Genomic DNA, 20,374 nt, shown 5'->3' with positions numbered 1-20,374 from the left:
TTTAGCAGCCGAAGCCGCCGTAATTTTGTTAGTGCTAATTTCGGTGGTTTACAACGGCATCTGCAAAACTCCTAGCCGAATCGCTGCCAATAAACCGTTTTACGAAATTACCCATATACATACCGTATAGGACTAAAGAAACTGAAATTGACCAGTCGTTCACGCTTAAAAAAGTAGAATAAAATCACCAAAAGTGCATAGCAAGAACCAGTGAGCGCACATCACCATCAGTGGAGACCCATAGAGAAGCGCTGGTTGAAAAACGAGACGTATTTTTTGTACCGCTGTAATGCATTGCGTAAAACTGTGTTACAACCAATAACTAAGCAAGGCCTAAACGAGTATTAAAATTGCCTCTTAAGTACATCTTTAAGCAGTTGGAACAAAAGCTGACTATGAAGTATAAGTACATACAGAGAGCATTCACTGCAATGAATATCGTTAGTCGCTCGCACCAGTCAATCCAGCACGCGATCAAAGAAAGTGCGCAGCGCAAGCACCACATGCCGTTGAATTATCGATCCGAAGAACCGCTACTTAGCACCAAATGTACCAGGCAACCCATGCTTGCACTGTAATCGAACTCGATCGGCAGATAGCCATAATTTCAGCAGATAGAATGTGTACACAAAGAAAAATTTTCTTTGCCGAATAATGTGTTCGAGAACGCTGGAGACTCTGTTAGATAAGCTATACTACTCATATTTTAATGTTAAATTCACAGTGGACGTGGTGCGAGATGACGTAATACGGCGGGGATATGTTACGGATGTTGCTGACGATGGACTCATTATCGACTTCCATAATAATGGCCCATCGTCAAGGGAACTGGTTGAATTCTCCTGCATCCGCACATTGCCATCCAAAAAGTATGACGCCGAACGTTACCTCCAGCCACTCCAAGTGAATTCCAAGGTGGAGGTACTCGTTCGAGACGCGCTGTGAGTGAAAGGGATTCCTTTTACTGAAATTCTTGTCTTGGGTATGACCGTGTAATAGTGGTTGTCATTTCCACGGATAGGGATCAGCCTCTGACCTGGAGAACAGTCACCTTCATGGCAGTGGTGCCTGAAGACGGTGACCGCCGAGCCGAGCACGAGGGTGGACAATTTATCGTGGTCCGACTGCAGTCCCGGAATCCGTTCTCCTTGGCCGTTGTAAATAATGTATTCCCGCCGACACTAGCCACTGATATACGTATCCGTCAAACACGATTTTGGCGAACCGTCACACCGAAGACTTTCTACAAAGTGACCGTGCCGTTGCTGCCGTACGCAGTATGCAACAAAGGCGGTTGCACTTTTCCACGGTCTTCACTTCTGTATTATATGAAGCTACTGGATGTTAGTATGAAGATCGTATGGCTGGAAATGACGAGCACCCTTATTATATCTGCAGACGATGTCAGTGTCACCGTGCTTTGCCGCGTCAAAACTAAAAGACTGCCCAAGAAATTTCATCGATTGGTTTATCACTTATACAACAATTTTATGGAGCGATATCTTGAAAAAGGTTTGGCTGGATGTTTAGCTTTCTGTTTAAGCGACGAGTCATTGCTGCAGTGCAGTCAATTACAGTAGGTACCCTACTGGGTAGTAGTTATCGTAATCGCTAAAGGAAACCACAGAGTTGATAATCTTGCTTAAAGAATTGTAGTAGTACAGTGGAAGAATGAAGTGAAATGACCAATGTGATCTCAGTTCATGCAGCGCTATCCGTTAAAAACTTCGATACCTAATCCAAGACAAATACAATTTTTGTAACACCTTTCTGGTACGTTCATAACTGCTTTGCAAAGATTTTTGTTTTGAGCTTAGGCGGTACCACTCGAGTGGATGCATGGCTCACAAAAACGATCCGAAAACTACTGTTTTTTCCCAATTGGTTGGCATCAAAATCAAAAGTCGCGGGTATGTCAAATTGTCAGTAACGAAATTTTATTCTTAGCATACAGCTTCTAGACGAAGAATCGGAAAACGCCGTATCGTCTCGATAATATAAAAGTATCATTTTTATACAATGAAAATTAGGATGGTGAGGATTTTATTCAATTTAGTGTAGAAATTTTCTACGCTTCTACTCATGGGAGAAACTGCACGGCTGTAAAAAACAGAAACATTGCCTCAGAGAAAAGCAGGATGCGGTAAACATACCCTGCAGTGGTAGTGGTCATAAAAAGATTAAGAAAAGAAATACAGTAACAGTGCTCCAATGCAGTTAGCTCATTTGAGTAATTTGCAGGTGCCCTGATTTTTAAAGGCATATCTCAGGATCACGAGGCACTTCCAACAATACATCTACATACCCTACCGGATATACTACTGCGGGAGACATTACAAAACTTGGACAGAATAACACAGACAGATCTGAAACGGTTAGTGGGAGTTCATTTGTTTATGTAGTGCTTGGTTACACCGTTTTAAAATCAGTTGTTGCAACGCTCTGAGGCACATAGGGTTCTCATATCACTTTTCCGCTGCTTTTCTACAGTCATAGTGAGACTAAAATTACTAATGGCACCTCAGTTCGCAGCAAAATACTACTGTCACCACTGCCCGAAACAAAGATCAAGGTAATTTTTCTACATACGGGTCATCTGAGTATTACATGCTGTTCAGTTTTCATTCAAATTTGTTGATCTATTTTTCTTGCGACACTGTCCACTCTACTCGTTGAATAAAGCCTATTGATTTTGCTACAGTTCGTTATGGGCAATAAGAAAGTGAAGCCTTGTGATGGCAACCCATAGAGCGCAGAAGGGGCACTACAAAATTGATTCAACGCATATACTGTATCTAAGCGGAAACGTCAGCATAGTAGGTGGAAAAAGCTTTGGAATTCTTCCGCTGATACTAGGAAAAGTTATCAAAAGAGTTGCTTAGAGTGCAGTTTTAAATACAGATGGTTTCTGATCCAGACCGAAAAGTAGATTCCCGGTCAGCGAGGAACTTGTCGGGAAGGAAAACGGAGGTCAGAGTTTTGACTTGCTGCCCCATTTGGCATCACCGTAAACTCGATAACCTATATAGTACAATAATGTAGTGCAATTAAAAAAGTGTGGTCGCTAGTCGCTACTGTGGTGGATTTGAACATTAGTCAATTGATCATTTGCAATGCCGATAGCAGTCTCCTTTGTTTGTACAGAAAGTCAAATTTCTGTATTGTAGTGCCATCCGTCAATAGTGATTTGCTGTGAAATGGCGTTAGGGTTCAATCCTAAATATTATGCAATCCTAACCGAAAAAACTGCGTGGAAGAAATAACCGTCCGCAAAAACCTATTGCTCTTTCGTCGGCAAAACCGTTCGACGGTAAAAAATCGTCAGCGGATCGTGAATTTTACCTTTAGACAGTTACGCCGGAGCGTATAGTGGTAGCGGACGGTTTTCTGAAGTGTATATTTTATTACCGCCGGTTTTCCCGACTGTCTGCTGCAAATTATCGTACGTTGCAGAGTGTGTCGAAGATGGTCAAGACTTCAGTCAAGCGTCACGGCAGAGAAGTGTGTAATTCTGGATGCTCCGACCGACCGTTCAGATCACCCTATATACCTGGCGAGAGCACTGCTGAAGTACACCGCCATATCGACACGAAGTTTGATACTGAAGCAGTTTCCTCCCAGCCACAGCTACACGGCCATGCGATTAATAAAAGAGATGCAGCTGCAGTTAGAGGTTTATGTATCTTACCGCTGTACAGTTACAGTATACTGGCTCGATAATATGTTGGACCTTTTTCACGAGCTATGTTGGTATCCCGCAGTCAATAACCTCCACATTTCCTGCATCATGAAATCAAAAGCGCCGAGCAACTTACGTTAGGTACAATAAGCAAACACACTTCCAAATGTTCTGGTTAGTGTGTACCATAGACGTTAACATATTTCTGTTATGGATGTTCACCGGTTGTCTAGAAATAATTATGGCAACCCCGGACGAAATAAAATGGCTGCAGAACCTTCTGGGTGACGGCTGGACGTTCTGCTGCTCGACTACAACCATGAAGGACTCAGTGAGGGGAATTTCACAAGTGCTGGATGCGCTAAATCTCCGCTGTACTATACACGGCAAGCTATCCGATGCCGTGGAATGCCCGCATTATTCGCAGTGGGAAGGAGGGGAACGATTGAAGAACGATCTGGAACGCTGGCCTATAAATGCAGTAGCGTTCGACGCCTTAAAAAGGGGACTGGAAGATTACTGTCCGCCGATCAACACGATTCCATATTGTCACGTACTGGGATTCCATTCAGAAATTTTGAAAGTGTTAATTCGGAAACCCCGTTTGGTTGGAGAGGAATACTTCAGTTCATGCGGCGTTCAGAGCTGGTTTCGATTTACTGGCTGACTTTCTAAGTTTATACCAGTCTTCCAGATCACCACTGAAAATTCGATTGATCAACGTCAAATTTTACAGTAAAGACTGTAAAGCGTATCATTTTTACTCTTAGAATTATGGGTACATGCGCATGCAATGAACGGGTTTATTTTATCGACAGTAGGCCCCACTGTCAAAGGACATTTTTAACTCAATATGGAAAGAATCAAATCGCTTTAACCTGAAATTGCAGTTTCTGAATAAATAATGGAATAAGTTGATGGTTTCGCGTGCATAAATCAAACTATGCCTTTATATTTTGGATTAAAACCGATTCAGTTATGTATTCCCGCTTTTTCAGGCAAAAGCAGAGAGCTAGCTAAAGGCAGTTTTTAGTGCCGGTGTATTCTGTTCGTACCTATGTAAAATTTTACAGGGGCACGTTCAGCATTGAAAAATCAGTAAACAACGGATACCTTTTGCCGGGATGAGCGGTTATTTTCGAAAGTTTGAACACATGCATTTTGTTCCCCATTTTTTCCACTGATAGTCCGGCGGATGAAACGGATCAACTCGGCAGATGCCCTTCAGAGTTTCCAGTTCCCGAGCGATTCGACTGTTAGTGGGTGGATTCGGCAGAAGAGATGCAGTGTGCGCTAGTCGTTAAAGCACAGAGCTAAACTGGTCCCTGCAATCCAGGAATCCATACTCTTTGACGGTTGTAACTATTTTACAGCCGCCGTCTGTAGTCAGTGATATCCGCCGAAATCGACTTCGGCAAACGCTCACCCCAAAGACATTCTACCAGGTGACCGTGCCATACACATCATATTCGTGCCACAGGGCCGATTGTTCGTTTCCACGGTCACCTCTTCTGTGTTATGTGAAGCAGCTGGACGATTATATAAAGTGAGTCTGGCTGGATTTGACGGGCATGTTAATTGTGTCCGCTGACGATGTCAGTGTCACCGTGCTTTACCACCAGAAAGCTAGGCGGCCCCCCGCCAAGTTCCATCGAGCGGTTTTCACTCACACAACCAGTTTGTGGGGCTATATATGAAAAAAGATTGGGCTGGAAGTTTAGTTGCAAGCAAGTAAATAGCAGAAATAATCTTAATAATTAAAAAACAACAGTGTGATCTACCTTGTTCAGAGAACAATAAAAATAATTCCGTAATGCCAGTTTATGTCGTTAAATTATTAAATTTGATTACTATTATTCTAAAATCAGAACAAACACAGTGTTTTCGTAAAACTGCTCTGCTACATGCATGTATTGTACAAGCCCTCTCAAAAACCGATGAACACCGAAAGCTTTCCGGTGGCCCGGCATATCGCCCAGAAATATTACAAAAACCTTCTGTGGGTCCAAAAAAAGAACCGATCAGAAAAAATCTACACGTATCATACAATATTCTGGTCACAGACTCACAACGAAAATCTGTGGCAAGAACTTTATTACGAAACACAGATCACACACACACAGATTTTTTGCACGCACGCTGCAAAAAACCGGCAAGAAAATTCATTATAAAAAAACACATTCCGCGATCAACGGAGTTAAGAGACTAGGGCATCCATTCACAGTGCGGGCGTTCTTCACACTTAGAGGATCTCGTAGACGTCGTTCCCGTGCATCCGCGTAAGGGATAAGGATCGGAGGCCACCCGCCAGCAGCACGCTTCGTAGTCGGCGCGCCGGCGCCTCCACATCCTACGTCTCCGGCACCGCGCAGCCCGCTCTACAAACATGATCAATTAATGTCGCAATGATTTCTCGTACGACATCCTTCACTAAAAAATCAGTTACCAATTTTCTAGAATTCATTTCGAATATATACATCCACACTTTTTTTAGTGAATACATACTGTACTCTGTAATTGGCATTTAATTAGAATAATCCAGCGCTTTCGCGTAATATATCGCTCGAAACAAATCCGCTTTAATTTTCTCAGTTTAATTTAAATTGGTTGCCGATATAAATTCAATCATAATTTTCCATGATTACCGCGGTTTCGCATGCTACAGTATCACTCGGAAAAAAATCAAACATCACTCTGTTAAACGCACTTAGCCACAACTCCAGTTACTCTACGATATATCATACATGTACTGGTGATACCATCCGATTTAATTTTCTTAATCAAATTTAAATTTCTTCCCCATTATCATTTTGTTGTGATTTTATTCATTTAAATTAAACGACTTTGAACCTTTTATCCGCTTTCCAAATTTAATTTTGATGTTTATCTAGGGTTTAGATTAGTTCTATATTCGATATAAATCGTTTCGATACTGTGGTGTACTTTTAATCGCTTTGATCAAGAATAAATGCCAAATAATGTGTGAGCGCTAAGAGGAGAAATCTGGTAAAAAAAGGCTGACGAAAAACTCAAGCGAAAATCAGTTTTCGGCACGATAGAAATTTAGGAACATCACATGAAACTTAACATACAACTGGAAGTACTGTACAAGTATATTTTACTATAATACAGTACGAGTATATGGGCAATTACAACGACTGCACATTTATAGGCAATTATAGGTATTTTATACTGTACAAATACGGAAATAAAATATGGTACAAATAATAACCGTGAAAAAATTCCATGATGTGAGTATTTTAAAATTACTTTGTTCAGCAGAACGTGCTTATTATAATTGTACTGGTACTGTCGTACAATGGTGTACATGAAAACCACTACGTTTACAAGTTAGATGTACGCGCACAGCCACGGCTCTACGATTCATCATACTCTCGTACACTCATCAATCCTGCAGGAAAACCTTCTTGTGTCTGCGCCAGCAGTAGAAATTCTCAAAGACGACATAACTCACGCCCAACTGCCGATAGATACGGTGGACTTGCCGCGGGGATTTCCGGCTGTACATCTAATACACGCTCAACGTTTTCTCCCTGAAAACATAGCCATAATAAAACCTGATCAAATTATACAAGAAATTTGGAATTAGATTAAATTACTATTCAAAATCGCTGACTGTATCTACGCATTCTCGTAATGCGTATGGTTGACAATCGGACGTCCGGTGCTCAGGTTGGCTATGGTGTGGCCATCGGGTCGGCAAACATGGCATCTGCCGTAGCAGAAATAAACATAACAACAATCATAAAGCAAAAACAAATTTATTTTAAACAATAAACCCAAGCAAAAATATATTTTCTAAGCATTTCACCACATTTACGCAAAGGGGACAAAATTTGGTAGTTCATACCGTTACTTGGTAAATTTGGTAGGATAAAAATGGTACTGTTACTGGTAGTACCACTACCGGTAACAGTACCATTTTTACTACCAGTACCAGTAACATTAATTAGTACTACTCTCTGCAGACAATTCGGCTAATTAAAAAGTTATGCTTTACACAATTATATCAACATATTATCTGCCACAGACAGGAAAGCCGAGAGCCGCATAACACCACAGGCCGCTTACAAAAATGCCACTGCTCTACACGTGTTAGTGCTGAACTGCATCAGTGAAAGAATGCACATTGCAGGCTTACGACTTACGAGTGAAGCTGAATACCAAGCGAACGTAATCTTACTTTCCTATCGTGAAATCCACGTCAGTTTAATTGTGAATTTTCTAATGTCAACTTGTATAAATTTTAATTTTTTATAATTTCAATTTTTTTATAAAACTTTTTTATTCATTTTTATTCAATACATTTTTATTTGGGTATAAATTTGTCAGACTTATAAATAAATCCTTTTAATATGCAGTGACCGAATTAAATTAAGACAAGAGAAAGCTCGTATTCCGCGTGAAGCTTACGCTAGCCTAAAAAAGCGGATACAGATTTTTATAATTTCAAAAAGCCGACTGTAAAATGCTATGAATTTATGGCCACAAAGTCTGAAAATCAATACGTTAGAATATACCAGATCACCACGGAGAAGTATTAAAAACAGGTTCAGCTCATACCCACGAAAAACTACAGCGAAAACTATTCAGGGGTCAACTGTTCGTAAAACCTAAACGGGATAGCAGAATTCAATATGGCACACGAACGAATTACAATTAATTTTAAACTGTAAAAACGTTAGAATGAAAATGACGATCCCCGTTTCGAATTACGAATAAACCGGAAATAAAATTAAACAATCAACATACTCGTATTTCAAGTAAACAGAGGGACAGCCTCACTACACCGTCTAAACTCGGACGAAAAAGTCAAGAAGAAATTTTTTGGCTTAAATTTTTGGAGTACGTATTCAATAACGTTACGTATAATTCACCTGTGGAACGTTTCGTACCAAGGAAAAAAAGTGAATCGTTTTTTCGCACCTTGTAGTCACAGTAGACATCTGTATACATGCTGTAGACACTCTGTAGACCTATCGGTAGTCACCTGGTTCTTAGGATGTATACCGCGTGTCTACAACGGTGTCTACAGGTTGTCTACGGATGTCTACCGCTGAATACAGGCACCCTTTCTTAGGTTCAGCTCGATACTCTGCCTGTATACACCGGTAGTCATCTGTAGACAGCCCGTAGACACCACTGTAGACACTGTAGTCACCTGGTTTCTTAGGCTTTTTTGGATGTTTACAGGGTGTCTACAGGTTGTTTGCAGGGTGTCTACCGGTTGTCTACAGATGTCTACCGGTGTATACAGGCAGGCTTTCGTAGGTTCAGCTGGATGTTCTGCTGTATACATCTGTAGACGCACTGTAGACAGCCCGTAAACACCCAGGTAGACATACTGTAGTCAGCTGGTTTCTTAGGTTTTCTTAGGATGTATACAGGTTGTCTACAGGCTGTCCACAGGATATCTACAGGATATCTACAGGATGTCTACAGATGTCTACCGCTGTATACAGGGAGCCCTTCTTAGCATCAGCTCGATACTCTGCCTGTATACACCGGTAGTCACCTGTAGACAGCCCGTAGACACCACTGTAGACATACTGTAGTCACCTGGTTTCTTAGGTTTTCTTAGGATGTATACAGGTTGTCTACAGGGAGTCTACAGGTTGTCTACGGATGACTACAGTGACTACAAGAACGAAAAAAACGTTCCAGTTTTTTTCTTTGGTACGAAACGTTCCATATATATATAATTGCATGCGGATGCACGACAGAGCGCTCAAACTTATAGCCACTGCACTACAACCTCAGTATCATAAGTGAGAAACAAGTTAACCAGTTACGACTGACGATAAAAGGAAGGAAATAACGCCATCATTTTATTATTACAAACTTCGTAATCTCATAATATTAACAAAAACTACAAGGGCTATTGCCAAATGTCTGAAAGGATGAAACCAAGTTCAACCCGAATCTCAGTATCGCGCCCCATTTGAGATACACCATCACCACATTAATTTCTCTAAATTTATATCAATATTATTTTGAACTAACCAGATTTCCACAACATTCAATATTAATATTTATTAATATTTAAAACTAATAAATCATAACTAAATAATTTTAATCATTAATAATAATTAGTGTAATAAAAATTGTAATTGTTATTTTCCACGTGTGCCAAATTAATCGGAAATCCCGCAACGAATGTAGCAACTATACCTCCAATAAAATCAAACTCCGGCGCGCACATATACAGCATGGTATGGAAATTCTTCCAGCTGGTGAATCCGGCCCGGACAATCTGCCTGATATGCGCATCATCCACACCGGCACCAGCAGCACACACCCGATAAACTCGGCCATCCGCCAGCACGTCATGTAGCCGAAACGTTCGGCCAGCTGCACCTTGCGGACGGCAAAGAATTCCGTCAAAAGGAAGAAGAACTCCAGGAGGGCGTACTTCCGGTAGCAGGCGGTGAAGAGGAAGAGCAGGACGCCGGTCTGCGAAAGGGATAAAGGGAGCCAACTGCGGAAAATACTCACGTTTAAACGGAAATTTTAAACAGACTAAAATCAAAATATCGGCCAAAATTGCCAATTAAAAAAATATTACAAATCTGAAAGTCTCAAAAAATAAGGGAATTTTTAAATTAAAACAATTGATACACCGATGAAAATGGCCAACTATGAAATAAAGAAAGCAAGTTTGAAAAAAACAATTAGATGCGAATTTTTAAACGGAGCAAATTCTGTAGTTATCGGTAACATTGGCCAATTAAGGAATAATTACGCAATCTTTAATGAAATACTTATACAGAATTCTAAAATATTATTGCAGTAATTATTAATCAAATTATTCACGACAACCGTACTTAATATTACATTCCTGACAAAGCTGGAGTAGCTTAATTCTCAATCAAAACAATTACCAGCATTTTTTAGTCTTCCAAAATTTGAAATATGACAAAAAGCAAGATGCCACAGGAAAATCTATAATAATCTAGTAAATTATTTTTCAAATACTAAAACATCCAGGAGCCGAATTTGTGCTCAGGCAAAAATCCAAAAAAAAATTAAGTACGAGTAAAAACATCAGTAAATACTAATACCATAAAAATGAAAAACACCATCTTACAATTAAATTCACCTGCCACTGCAGAATAAACAGCCCCGACGTCACGCCCACCAGCGCGTTCATTTGCCAGCTGCGAGAGCCCGTCTTCACCAGATACGCCACGGCCATCATCTCCATGACGAAGAAGGGATAGCCGAAGCTCTCGCGCAGCGGCGGCGTCCACATGACCCGCGTGGCTTCCCCCGTGGTAGAACAGGAAGCACAGTGCAGTGTGATGACGCCGCCGCCGACGCTCTCGCTGAGCAGCCAGCCGGTCAAAAAGAGGACGCCCAACGGCAGACCGTTCAGACCGAACACTCCCAGTAATTACAGGTAAAAGAGATCTCCCAGACCCGTGCAGGCCGTCGCCGACGAGTGTCCGGCCCTGCGGTTGACGCGGAAACACGGCACGGTGGTTATGTCGAGGACATCGGGTGACGGTGGAGTAGATGCGGTAGACGCCGGCCAGAAAAACCTATCGCGATAGTGTTTTCAAGCTCTTATAATCAATATCAAGCTCTTATAATGTTTCACACTAATTTTTCATTTTCACACTAATTTTTCATTTCAATTTTTTTATCTTCAAATTTAAAGATTTTTCCCTTTGAAAAAAAAACAGGACTTTACTGGCTAGATATGCCAGTCAGAAAAACCTATCACAATTCAGCGCATTCCAGTATGGTAACACACGCTTTCAGTTTTTCACTCATTTTTCAACGAAGTTTTTACTTCTCAATTCTCAAGAGTTTTTCATTTTAATAAAAACAGGACATATTTTGAATTTATTTGGCCAAGCATAAGCTGCGGGAAGTATCTTCAACAGCTCTGAAACACTTCCTGCAGTTTTCAACTGAATAATTTTGCATACAGTGGTTAAATGCAAGTTATCGTAGCATACGCGGGTTCATAATTTCCTCTGTAACGTTCTGGCTCGCGCCGAAGTGATAAAATTGTAAAACAGTATCAATCAGAATATTTGTACTTTAAGCAAAAAATATCAATTAGATTTTTCAGGTGCTTAAGAACAGGAATATTTTAAAATAATCTAGCTTTGAAAACCTAATATATCACACTTTTTGCGTTTATATTTAAAGTTTTAAACAAACGAGTCAAAACGAAGGTAATAATGAGGCGAAAAAAGACGCATTAGTTGACATTACATAACGGTAAAGAAAACTGTCGATAATTGAATCTGAATCACGGCAAATTAACAAGGAGCACAGACCTTCTTCCGGATAAAGAATGCAGCGATTAATGAAGTTGACTTTGTTGGGATATTCCGTGCTGGTGTCGTGCATATAATCTCCATCACGCTGTTGGAAAAGCTCGGCGCCTCCACAATGCGTTTGTAAAACTAATAATACAGTCCCTAAAAACAGGGAAAAATTAGCCACAGTTTACCAGGCTCACAACCGGCCAGACAAAAAAATAAATTATAAATTATTTGTAAAAAATGACTGAACGAATTAAATCAGGTTTTTTCAAAATTATTTAACCAAGTAAAGGATCAGATGGCGTAAATACCCATCAAGCCACTACCAGTAACGTTTTCCTGACAAATAAACAACATTAAACCATATTAAATTAAGAATGTTTGAGCAGAAATGTTAGAATCCTCGAAAATTTAAAAAGCAACAGAAAAGTGAGAAAACCAGCAGACAAAATGCGATCACGTAAAGTTAAACACGGTAGCTATTATCAAACCCTGTACAACGTACGGCAGCAGTCACTTCGTCTACAGGACAAACACCAGATACGCCATATAAAACCTCACTTGTTCCGTACGGAATGTCATTTCCCGTTCCAGCTGCGATAAATGCGAAAAGACAGAAGAGCCGATCATTTTCAAACAAACTGGACAGATGCCACATGTAAAAGATGCCACAGGCCCCCGCGAAAATGCCCACCCGGCGGAAAAAAGCGCGGGGAAGCTGCGGGAGAGCTGCGCGCGGTGGAAGGTGAGCGCGTCGTGGATCGTCCAGTTTTGGCTCGCGGCGATGAGCGCAACGGACTGTGCAGAGATTTCATCAGCAGCGAGCATTTGCTGGTCCGGCGGGCGCGAATGTCGTGGATGTCAGATGACAATCTGGCCCGTGTGACCCGTGTCCATTTAATTTATCAACAACAAACCTGAAGAGATCCGGAAACTAAAAAACAATACGGAATAAATTGGAAAATGGAGAACGGGAAAAATAGTGGCAAATCACAAAATAATGATTTAAAAGTTAAAACAGTATTAAACACGCCCTAATGATCAAGAGCGAAGAAGTGGCGTGAAGTGGCGAGTTTATGTCCTAAGTAACCCGACGAAATTCGTTAAGTATCTGTACTTACTGTACCTCATTCTACAGAACCGCCCCAAATAAATTAATAATTTCTGATTTATTTTATTTTGACTGATTTATATTTTTATTTTATTTGAACAAATTTTTATTTTATTTGAACTACTCTGTAAGTCTGTTACGAGTACTTTTTCCCGGTGCCCAAATCATCGTCTATTTAATTTCCTTTTCTTCCTTCCCGGTTATCGAACTTTTTTAATACAGCAGCGAGGATAATTTCTGACTGATTGACGATTCTCGCCCGGATGGCGCCCTGTGGCGGTTGGGAGCCGTGCGCCTAAGGCGCGCCGGGAAGTCATCGTAGGCCCATAACAACAAGTGCTTATCCCGGCACTTTTTAAACAGCGCGTTTTTGCAAACCATGATGTTTGTTAATTGGGCAGGTACATGAAAATTTACAGAAAACTATCCTCTTCAAACGAGAAAAAACGTGTGATAAAAATATTTACAATATTCTTAAATTAAGCGACAGTGCTATTACCACGGTATCACACCACCGCCCATATGACAGCACGCGAACAGAAACAGAGCGAATGCGTAGTTCTCCTGTTGGCGCACCGTAAAATCCCTGTATGTTAGTGACGTCAAAACGACACACTGCCAGTCTGCATTCTCGGCGAGAATCACGAATTGCAACTTGTATCTGTATCTGTAAGTCCAATATTAAAATCAGTACTAACAGAGAATAAAACAATAAATTGCAGCACCGGTGCAATTTGATTTAACTTGGACATTTACTGAATATTAAAATTCAAAATGATAAATATTATTACACGGTGCAAACTGTAATTATGGAAAATAAAATTACTTAATTTATTAAAAACATTGTAAACTAGTGCCTTATATTTAAATATTCATTGATTTCTATTTTTTTTTAAAATTTGAGTCGTTTAACTGCTGTGGCAATTTTTGTTCTGCATTTTAACAGAGATTTTTTTTGAATTGTTGAGGCCTGTCGTAAACTGAGGCGCATTCGGAATTATTAAGAGTGAGCTCGTTTTACGGATTAACTGAAAGTTTGTTGCTGAAAATAGGCACACAGTGTTAATATGTTCTGATTACGGGGGTAAATTGTGCAGCGATATGTGATAATTTTTAATATGGAGACTGAACTATGTCGTCAGTAGCAAAGCAAATTTTGAGAATTTTAATTTTTTTAAATTTTTTCTTGCGCTATGCTTTTCGAGATTTTTCCTGAGTTTTCCCTGGACGATTTAGAAGTGTCTGGCAGCTTCAAAATGCAAGCCGACTTATGGATCCACAGTGATTAATTCCGCCACTGATTGCAGAATATTTGATAATGCTGGTTGCATTTTACATTTTATGAAAACGCATATAATTGTTGAATTGCATATTTCAAAAATAATAACAAAATTACGTTTTTCAAAAAATAATGAGCTACAAATTGGAATTAAGCGAAGGGTAGTAATCAAATATAATTAATAATTTAATTAAAATTTCGCAAGATATGGGTGTTGTGTCATTGTGCCGTAGCACAGTGGCTGTTTTGATTTAATTTTTTCGATTTTCGTTGAAATTTTTGTAGTCGCAAAAAAAGCGTTGCAGCACTTGCCTATACAACAAATATATACATAATTCTGTAAATTATATAAGTAAAGGAAATATCTAAAAATGCAAAACATCAAGCAAACTGTAAAAGCTTTCTTTAAATTCAATTGTTTTAGTCCGCAAAACATCACAATTAACATCCAAAACCACGGGCTGAAATATTCCCGCTGAATTCTGAAAGGGAACGCATATGCTCGATCAGCGGAACATATTATGGATAATATTTCTGGTTAAATAATTAGCGCATAATTCCCCGGTCCATGCTGCACATATTCAATTTGCGCAACATGGACAATAATGCTTCAATGAAACCTAATTATTTATTCTTTATTTATTCGCACGTATATCGCTTTTTCATTGCCGAAAGCAAAATCGGTATAGTAAAGCAAAAGTGCCCTTTAAGCAGCCTATTTTGCGTGGACTGCCACGAAAAGTATAGTACATAATCGTAATACGCAAAAATCGATTCAGTCATAGATCGTATTAATTTAACGAATTTACACATGATAATGTATGTAACTGATCGCTCATGAATAAGTACATTGTATAAATAAGCGATAATAATTTAAAATGATTTATTGCTGCAGATTTTAAGGATTTGTATTATTTTTCGATGACACCGCATGTGTCCGCGTTAATGGTAAGAGCCAAATAGTAAAATTTCGTTTTCCTTAACGGCTGGGCCGTTCAACGTAGGTTAGTGGCTAGGGCAGTAGTTAATGTAGAATTATACGGTAGACCGTACCCAGTAGGCGCAGTAGAAAATAAAGTAGCGTAAATAAGCAGTAGTACTCGTACTTCAATGAAGCGCGCTGCAAAGCCTTCCGTACATAGGAGTTTATCAGTCGTACCAGTAGCGGGGGCCGCCAAGCCCGGCTGATATACTCGCATGTGCGGCACCGGCGAAGCCGGTTGCCGTACATGTGAGTTTATCAGTCGTACCAGTAGCGGGGGCCGCCAAGCCCGGCTGATATACTCGCATGTGCGGCACCGGCGAAGCCGGTTGCCGTACATGTGAGTTTATCAGTCGTACCAGTAGCGGGGCCGCCAAGCCCGGCTGATATACTCGCATGTGCGGCACCGGCGAAGCCGGTTGCCGTACATGTGAGTTTATCAGTCGTACCAGTAGCGGGGCCGCCAAGCCCGGCTGATATACTCGCATGTGCGGCACCGGCGAAGCCGGTTGCCGTACATGTGAGTTTATCAGTCGTACCAGTAGCGGGGCCGCCAAGCCCGGCTGATATACTCGCATGTGCGGCACCGGCGAAGCCGGTTGCCGTACATGTGAGTTTATCAGTCGTACCAGTAGCGGGGCCGCCAAGCCCGGCTGATATACTCGCATGTGCGGCACCGGCGAAGCCGGTTGCCGTACATGTGAGTTTATCAGTCGTACCAGTAGCGGGGCCGCCAAGCCCGGCTGATATACTCGCATGTGCGGCACCGGCGAAGCCGGTTGCCGTACATGTGAGTTTATCAGTCGTACCAGTAGCGGGGCCGCCAAGCCCGGCTGATATACTCGCATGTGCGGCACCGGCGAAGCCGGTTGCCGTACATGTGAGTTTATCAGTCGTACCAGTAGCGGGGCCGCCAAGCCCGGCTGATATACTCGCATGTGCGGCACCGGCGAAGCCGGTTGCCGTACATGTGAGTTTATCAGTCGTACCAGTAGCAGGGGCCGCCAAGCCCGGCTGATATACTCGCATGTGCGGCACCGGCGAAGCCGGTTGCCGTACATGTGAGTTTATCAGTCGTACCAGTAGCGGGGCCGCCAAGCCCGGCTGATATACTCGCATGTGCGGCACCGGCGAAGCCGGTTGCCGTACATGTGAGTTTATCAGTCGTACCAGTAGCGGGGCCGCCAAGCCCGGCTGATATACTCGCATGTGCGGCACCGGCGAAGCCGGTTGCCGTACATGTGAGTTTATCAGTCGTACCAGTAGCGGGGCCGCCAAGCCCGGCTGATATACTCGCATGTGCGGCACCGGCGAAGCCGGTTGCCGTACATGTGAGTTTATCAGTCGTACCAGTAGCGGGGCCGCCAAGCCCGGCTGATATACTCGCATGTGCGGCACCGGCGAAGCCGGTTGCCGTACATGTGAGTTTATCAATCGTACCAGTAGCGGGGGCCGCCAAGCCCGGCTGATATACTCGCATGTGCGGCACCGGCGAAGCCGGTTGCCGTACATGTGAGTTTATCAGTCGTACCAGTAGCGGGGGCCGCCAAGCCCGGCTGATATACTCGCATGTGCGGCACCGGCGAAGCCGGTTGCCGTACATGTGAGTTTATCAGTCGTACCAGTAGCGGGGCCGCCAAGCCCGGCTGATATACTCGCATGTGCGGCACCGGCGAAGCCGGTTGCCGTACATGTGAGTTTATCAGTCGTACCAGTAGCGGGGCCGCCAAGCCCGGCTGATATACTCGCATGTGCGGCACCGGCGAAGCCGGTTGCCGTACATGTGAGTTTATCAGTCGTACCAGTAGCGGGGCCGCCAAGCCCGGCTGATATACTCGCATGTGCGGCACCGGCGAAGCCGGTTGCCGTACATGTGAGTTTATCAGTCGTACCAGTAGCGGGGCCGCCAAGCCCGGCTGATATACTCGCATGTGCGGCACCGGCGAAGCCGGTTGCCGTACATGTGAGTTTATCAATCGTACCAGTAGCGGGGCCGCCAAGCCCGGCTGATATACTCGCATGTGCGGCACCGGCGAAGCCGGTTGCCGTACATGTGAGTTTATCAGTCGTACCAGTAGCGGGGCCGCCAAGCCCGGCTGATATACTCGCATGTGCGGCACCGGCGAAGCCGGTTGCCGTACATGTGAGTTATCGTCGTACCAATGTGAGGGGCCGCCAAGCCCGGCTGATGCTCGCATGTGCGGCACCGGCGAAGCCGGTTGCCGTACATGGTTATCATCGTACCAGTAGCGGGGGCCGCCAAGCCCGGCTGATATACTCGCATGTGCGGCACCGGCGAAGCCGGTTGCCGTACATGTGAGTTTATCAGTCGTACCAGTAGCGGGGGCCGCCAAGCCCGGCTGATATACTCGCATGTGCGGCACCGGCGAAGCCGGTTGCCGTACATGTGAGTTTATCAGTCGTACCAGTAGCGGGGCCGCCAAGCCCGGCTGATATACTCGCATGTGCGGCACCGGCGAAGCCGGTTGCCGTACATGTGAGTTTATCAGTCGTACCAGTAGCGGGGCCGCCAAGCCCGGCTGATATACTCGCATGTGCGGCACCGGCGAAGCCGGTTGCCGTACATGAGTTTATCAGTCGTACCAGTAGCGGGGGCCGCCAGCCCGGCTGATGCTCGCATGTGCGGCACCGGCGAAGCCGGTTGCCGTACATGTGAGTTTATCAGTCGTACCAGTAGCGGGGCCGCCAAGCCCGGCTGATATACTCGCATGTGCGGCACCGGCGAAGCCGGTGCCGTACATGTGAGTTTATCATCGTACCGTAGCGGGGCCGCCAAGCCCGGCTGATATACTCGCATGTGCGGCACCGGCGAAGCCGGTTGCCGTACATGTGAGTTTATCAGTCGTACCAGTAGCGGGGCCGCCAAGCCCGGCTGATATGCTCGCATGTGCGGCACCGGCGAAGCCGGTTGCCGTACATGTTATCGATCAGCGTACCAGTAGCGGGGCCGCCAAGCCCGGCTGATATACTCGCATGTGCGGCACCGGCGAAGCCGGTTGCCGTACATGTGAGTTTATCAGTCGTACCAGTAGCGGGGGCCGCCAAGCCCGGCTGATATACTCGCATGTGCGGCACCGGCGAAGCCGGTTGCCGTACATGTGAGTTTATCAGTCGTACCAGTAGCGGGGCCGCCAAGCCCGGCTGATATACTCGCATGTGCGGCACCGGCGAAGCCGGTTGCCGTACATGGTTATCGACGTACCAGTAGCAGGGGCCGCCAAGCCCGGCTGATATACTCGCATGTGCGGCACCGGCGAAGCCGGTTGCCGTACATGTGGTTATCAGTCATACCATAGCGGGCCGCCAAGCCCGCTGATATGCTCGCATGTGCGGCACCGGCGAAGCCGGTTGCCGCACATGTGAGTTATCAGTCGTACCAGTAGCGGGGCCGCCAAGCCCGGCTGATATACTCGCATGTGCGGCACCGGCGAAGCCGGTTGCCGTACATGTGAGTTTATCAGTCGCCGCCAGTAGCGGGGGCCGCCAAGCCCGGCTGATATACTCGCATGTGCGGCACCGGCGAAGCCGGTTGCCGTACATGTGAGTTTATCAGTCGTACCAGTAGCGGGGCCGCCAAGCCCGGCTGATATACTCGCATGTGCGGCACCGGCGAAGCCGGTTGCCGTACATGTGAGTTTATCAGTCGTACCAGTAGCGGGGCCGCCAAGCCCGGCTGATATACTCGCATGTGCGGCACCGGCGAAGCCGGTTGCCGTACATGTGAGTTTATCAGTCGTACCAGTAGCGGGGGCCGCCAAGCCCGGCTGATATACTCGCATGTGCGGCACCGGCGAAGCCGGTTGCCGCACATGTATTTATCAGTCGTACCAACAGCGGGGGCCGCCAAGCCCGGCTGATATACTCGCATGTGCGGCACCGGCGAAGCCGGTTGCCGTACATGTGGTTATCAGTCGTACAATGCAGGGGGCCAAGCCCGGCTGATATGCTCGCATGTGCGGCACCGGCGAAGCCGGTTGCCGTATGTGAGTTTATCGATCGTACCAGTAGCGGGGGCCGCCAAGCCCGGCTGATATACTCGCATGTGCGGCACCGGCGAAGCCGGTTGCCGTACATGTGAGTTTATCAGTCGTACCAACAGCGGGGGCCGCCAAGCCCGGCTGATATACTCGCATGTGCGGCACCGGCGAAGCCGGTTGCCGTACATGTGAGTTTATCAGTCGTACCAACAGCGGGGGCCGCCAAGCCCGGCTGATATACTCGCATGTGCGGCACCGGCGAAGCCGGTTGCCGTACATGTGAGTTTATCAGTCGTACCAATAGCGGGGCCGCCAAGCCCGGCTGATATACTCGCATGTGCGGCACCGGCGAAGCCGGTTGCCGCACATGTGAGTTATCAGTCGTACCAATAGCGGGGGCCGCCAAGCCCGGCTGATATACTCGCATGTGCGGCACCGGCGAAGCCGGTTGCCGTACATGTGAGTTTATCAGTCGTACCAGTAGCGGGGCCGCCAAGCCCGGCTGATATACTCGCATGTGCGGCACCGGCGAAGCCGGTTGCCGTACATGTGAGTTTATCAGTCGTACCAGTATGGGGCCGCCAAGCCCGGCTGATATACTCGCATGTGCGGCACCGGCGAAGCCGGTTGCCGTACATGTGAGTTATCAGTCGTACAATAGCGGGGGCCGCCAAAGCCTGATATACTCGCATGCGGCACCGGCGAAGCCGGTTGCCGTACATGAGTTTATCAGTCGTACCAGTAGCGGGGCCGCCAAGCCCGGCTGATATACTCGCATGTGCGGCACCGGCGAAGCCGGTTGCCGTACATGTGAGTTTATCAGTCGTACCAGTAGCGGGGCCGCCAAGCCCGGCTGATATACTCGCATGTGCGGCACCGGCGAAGCCGGTTGCCGTACATGAGTTTATCGTCGTACCATAGCGGGGGGCCCAAGCCCGGCTGATATACTCGCATGTGCGGCACCGGCGAAGCCGGTTGCCGTACATGTGAGTTTATCGATCGTACCAGTAGCGGGGGCCGCCAAG

The 20,374-nt window shown here is 45.0% G+C and overlaps 3 protein-coding genes across 7 annotated transcripts in view; 2 read left to right on the top strand and 1 right to left on the bottom strand.

The window, feature by feature from the left end:
* Nucleotides 1-20,374, top strand: part of LOC129592498 (trace amine-associated receptor 13c-like) — a 73,942-nt gene that overhangs the window by 37,841 nt on the left and 15,727 nt on the right. The gene's annotated exons all lie outside the window — the stretch shown is intronic.
* Nucleotides 639-4,570, top strand: LOC129592495 (uncharacterized). Its single transcript, XM_055488545.1, has 6 exons — nt 639-941; nt 1,022-1,512; nt 1,818-1,910; nt 2,242-2,374; nt 3,454-3,820; nt 3,913-4,570. Exons 1-5 carry the CDS (start codon nt 655-657, stop codon nt 3,818-3,820), a joined length of 1,371 nt encoding a protein of 456 aa, XP_055344520.1. The 5' UTR covers nt 639-654; the 3' UTR covers nt 3,913-4,570.
* Nucleotides 5,817-13,009, bottom strand: LOC129592500 (C-mannosyltransferase dpy-19-like). Of its 5 annotated transcripts, XR_008690984.1 has the most exons (6): nt 12,541-13,009; nt 11,992-12,135; nt 9,872-10,178; nt 7,300-7,412; nt 7,081-7,233; nt 5,817-6,057 (listed from the first exon to the last, which is right to left on the bottom strand). XR_008690984.1 is itself a non-coding variant. In XM_055488552.1 (5 exons), the coding sequence occupies exons 3-5, from the start codon at nt 10,950-10,952 to the stop codon at nt 5,885-5,887; spliced, it is 633 nt and encodes a 210-aa protein (XP_055344527.1). In that variant the 5' UTR covers nt 10,953-11,241; nt 11,992-12,135; nt 12,541-13,009; the 3' UTR covers nt 5,817-5,884. The 5 variants fall into 5 exon arrangements, 2 of the variants coding, with proteins under 2 accessions (XP_055344527.1, XP_055344528.1); XR_008690983.1 differs by lacking the exon at nt 7,300-7,412; XR_008690982.1 differs by lacking the exon at nt 7,300-7,412 and having other exon boundaries at nt 7,155-7,233.

This window comes from Paramacrobiotus metropolitanus, unplaced genomic scaffold (genome assembly GCF_019649055.1).
Source record: "Paramacrobiotus metropolitanus isolate TYO unplaced genomic scaffold, Prichtersi_v1.0 Parri_scaffold0000053, whole genome shotgun sequence".
Lineage (NCBI taxonomy): Eukaryota > Metazoa > Tardigrada > Eutardigrada > Parachela > Macrobiotidae > Paramacrobiotus > Paramacrobiotus metropolitanus.
Note: the sequence above shows the minus strand (reverse complement) of the source record. Positions and strands in the feature narration are given on the sequence as shown.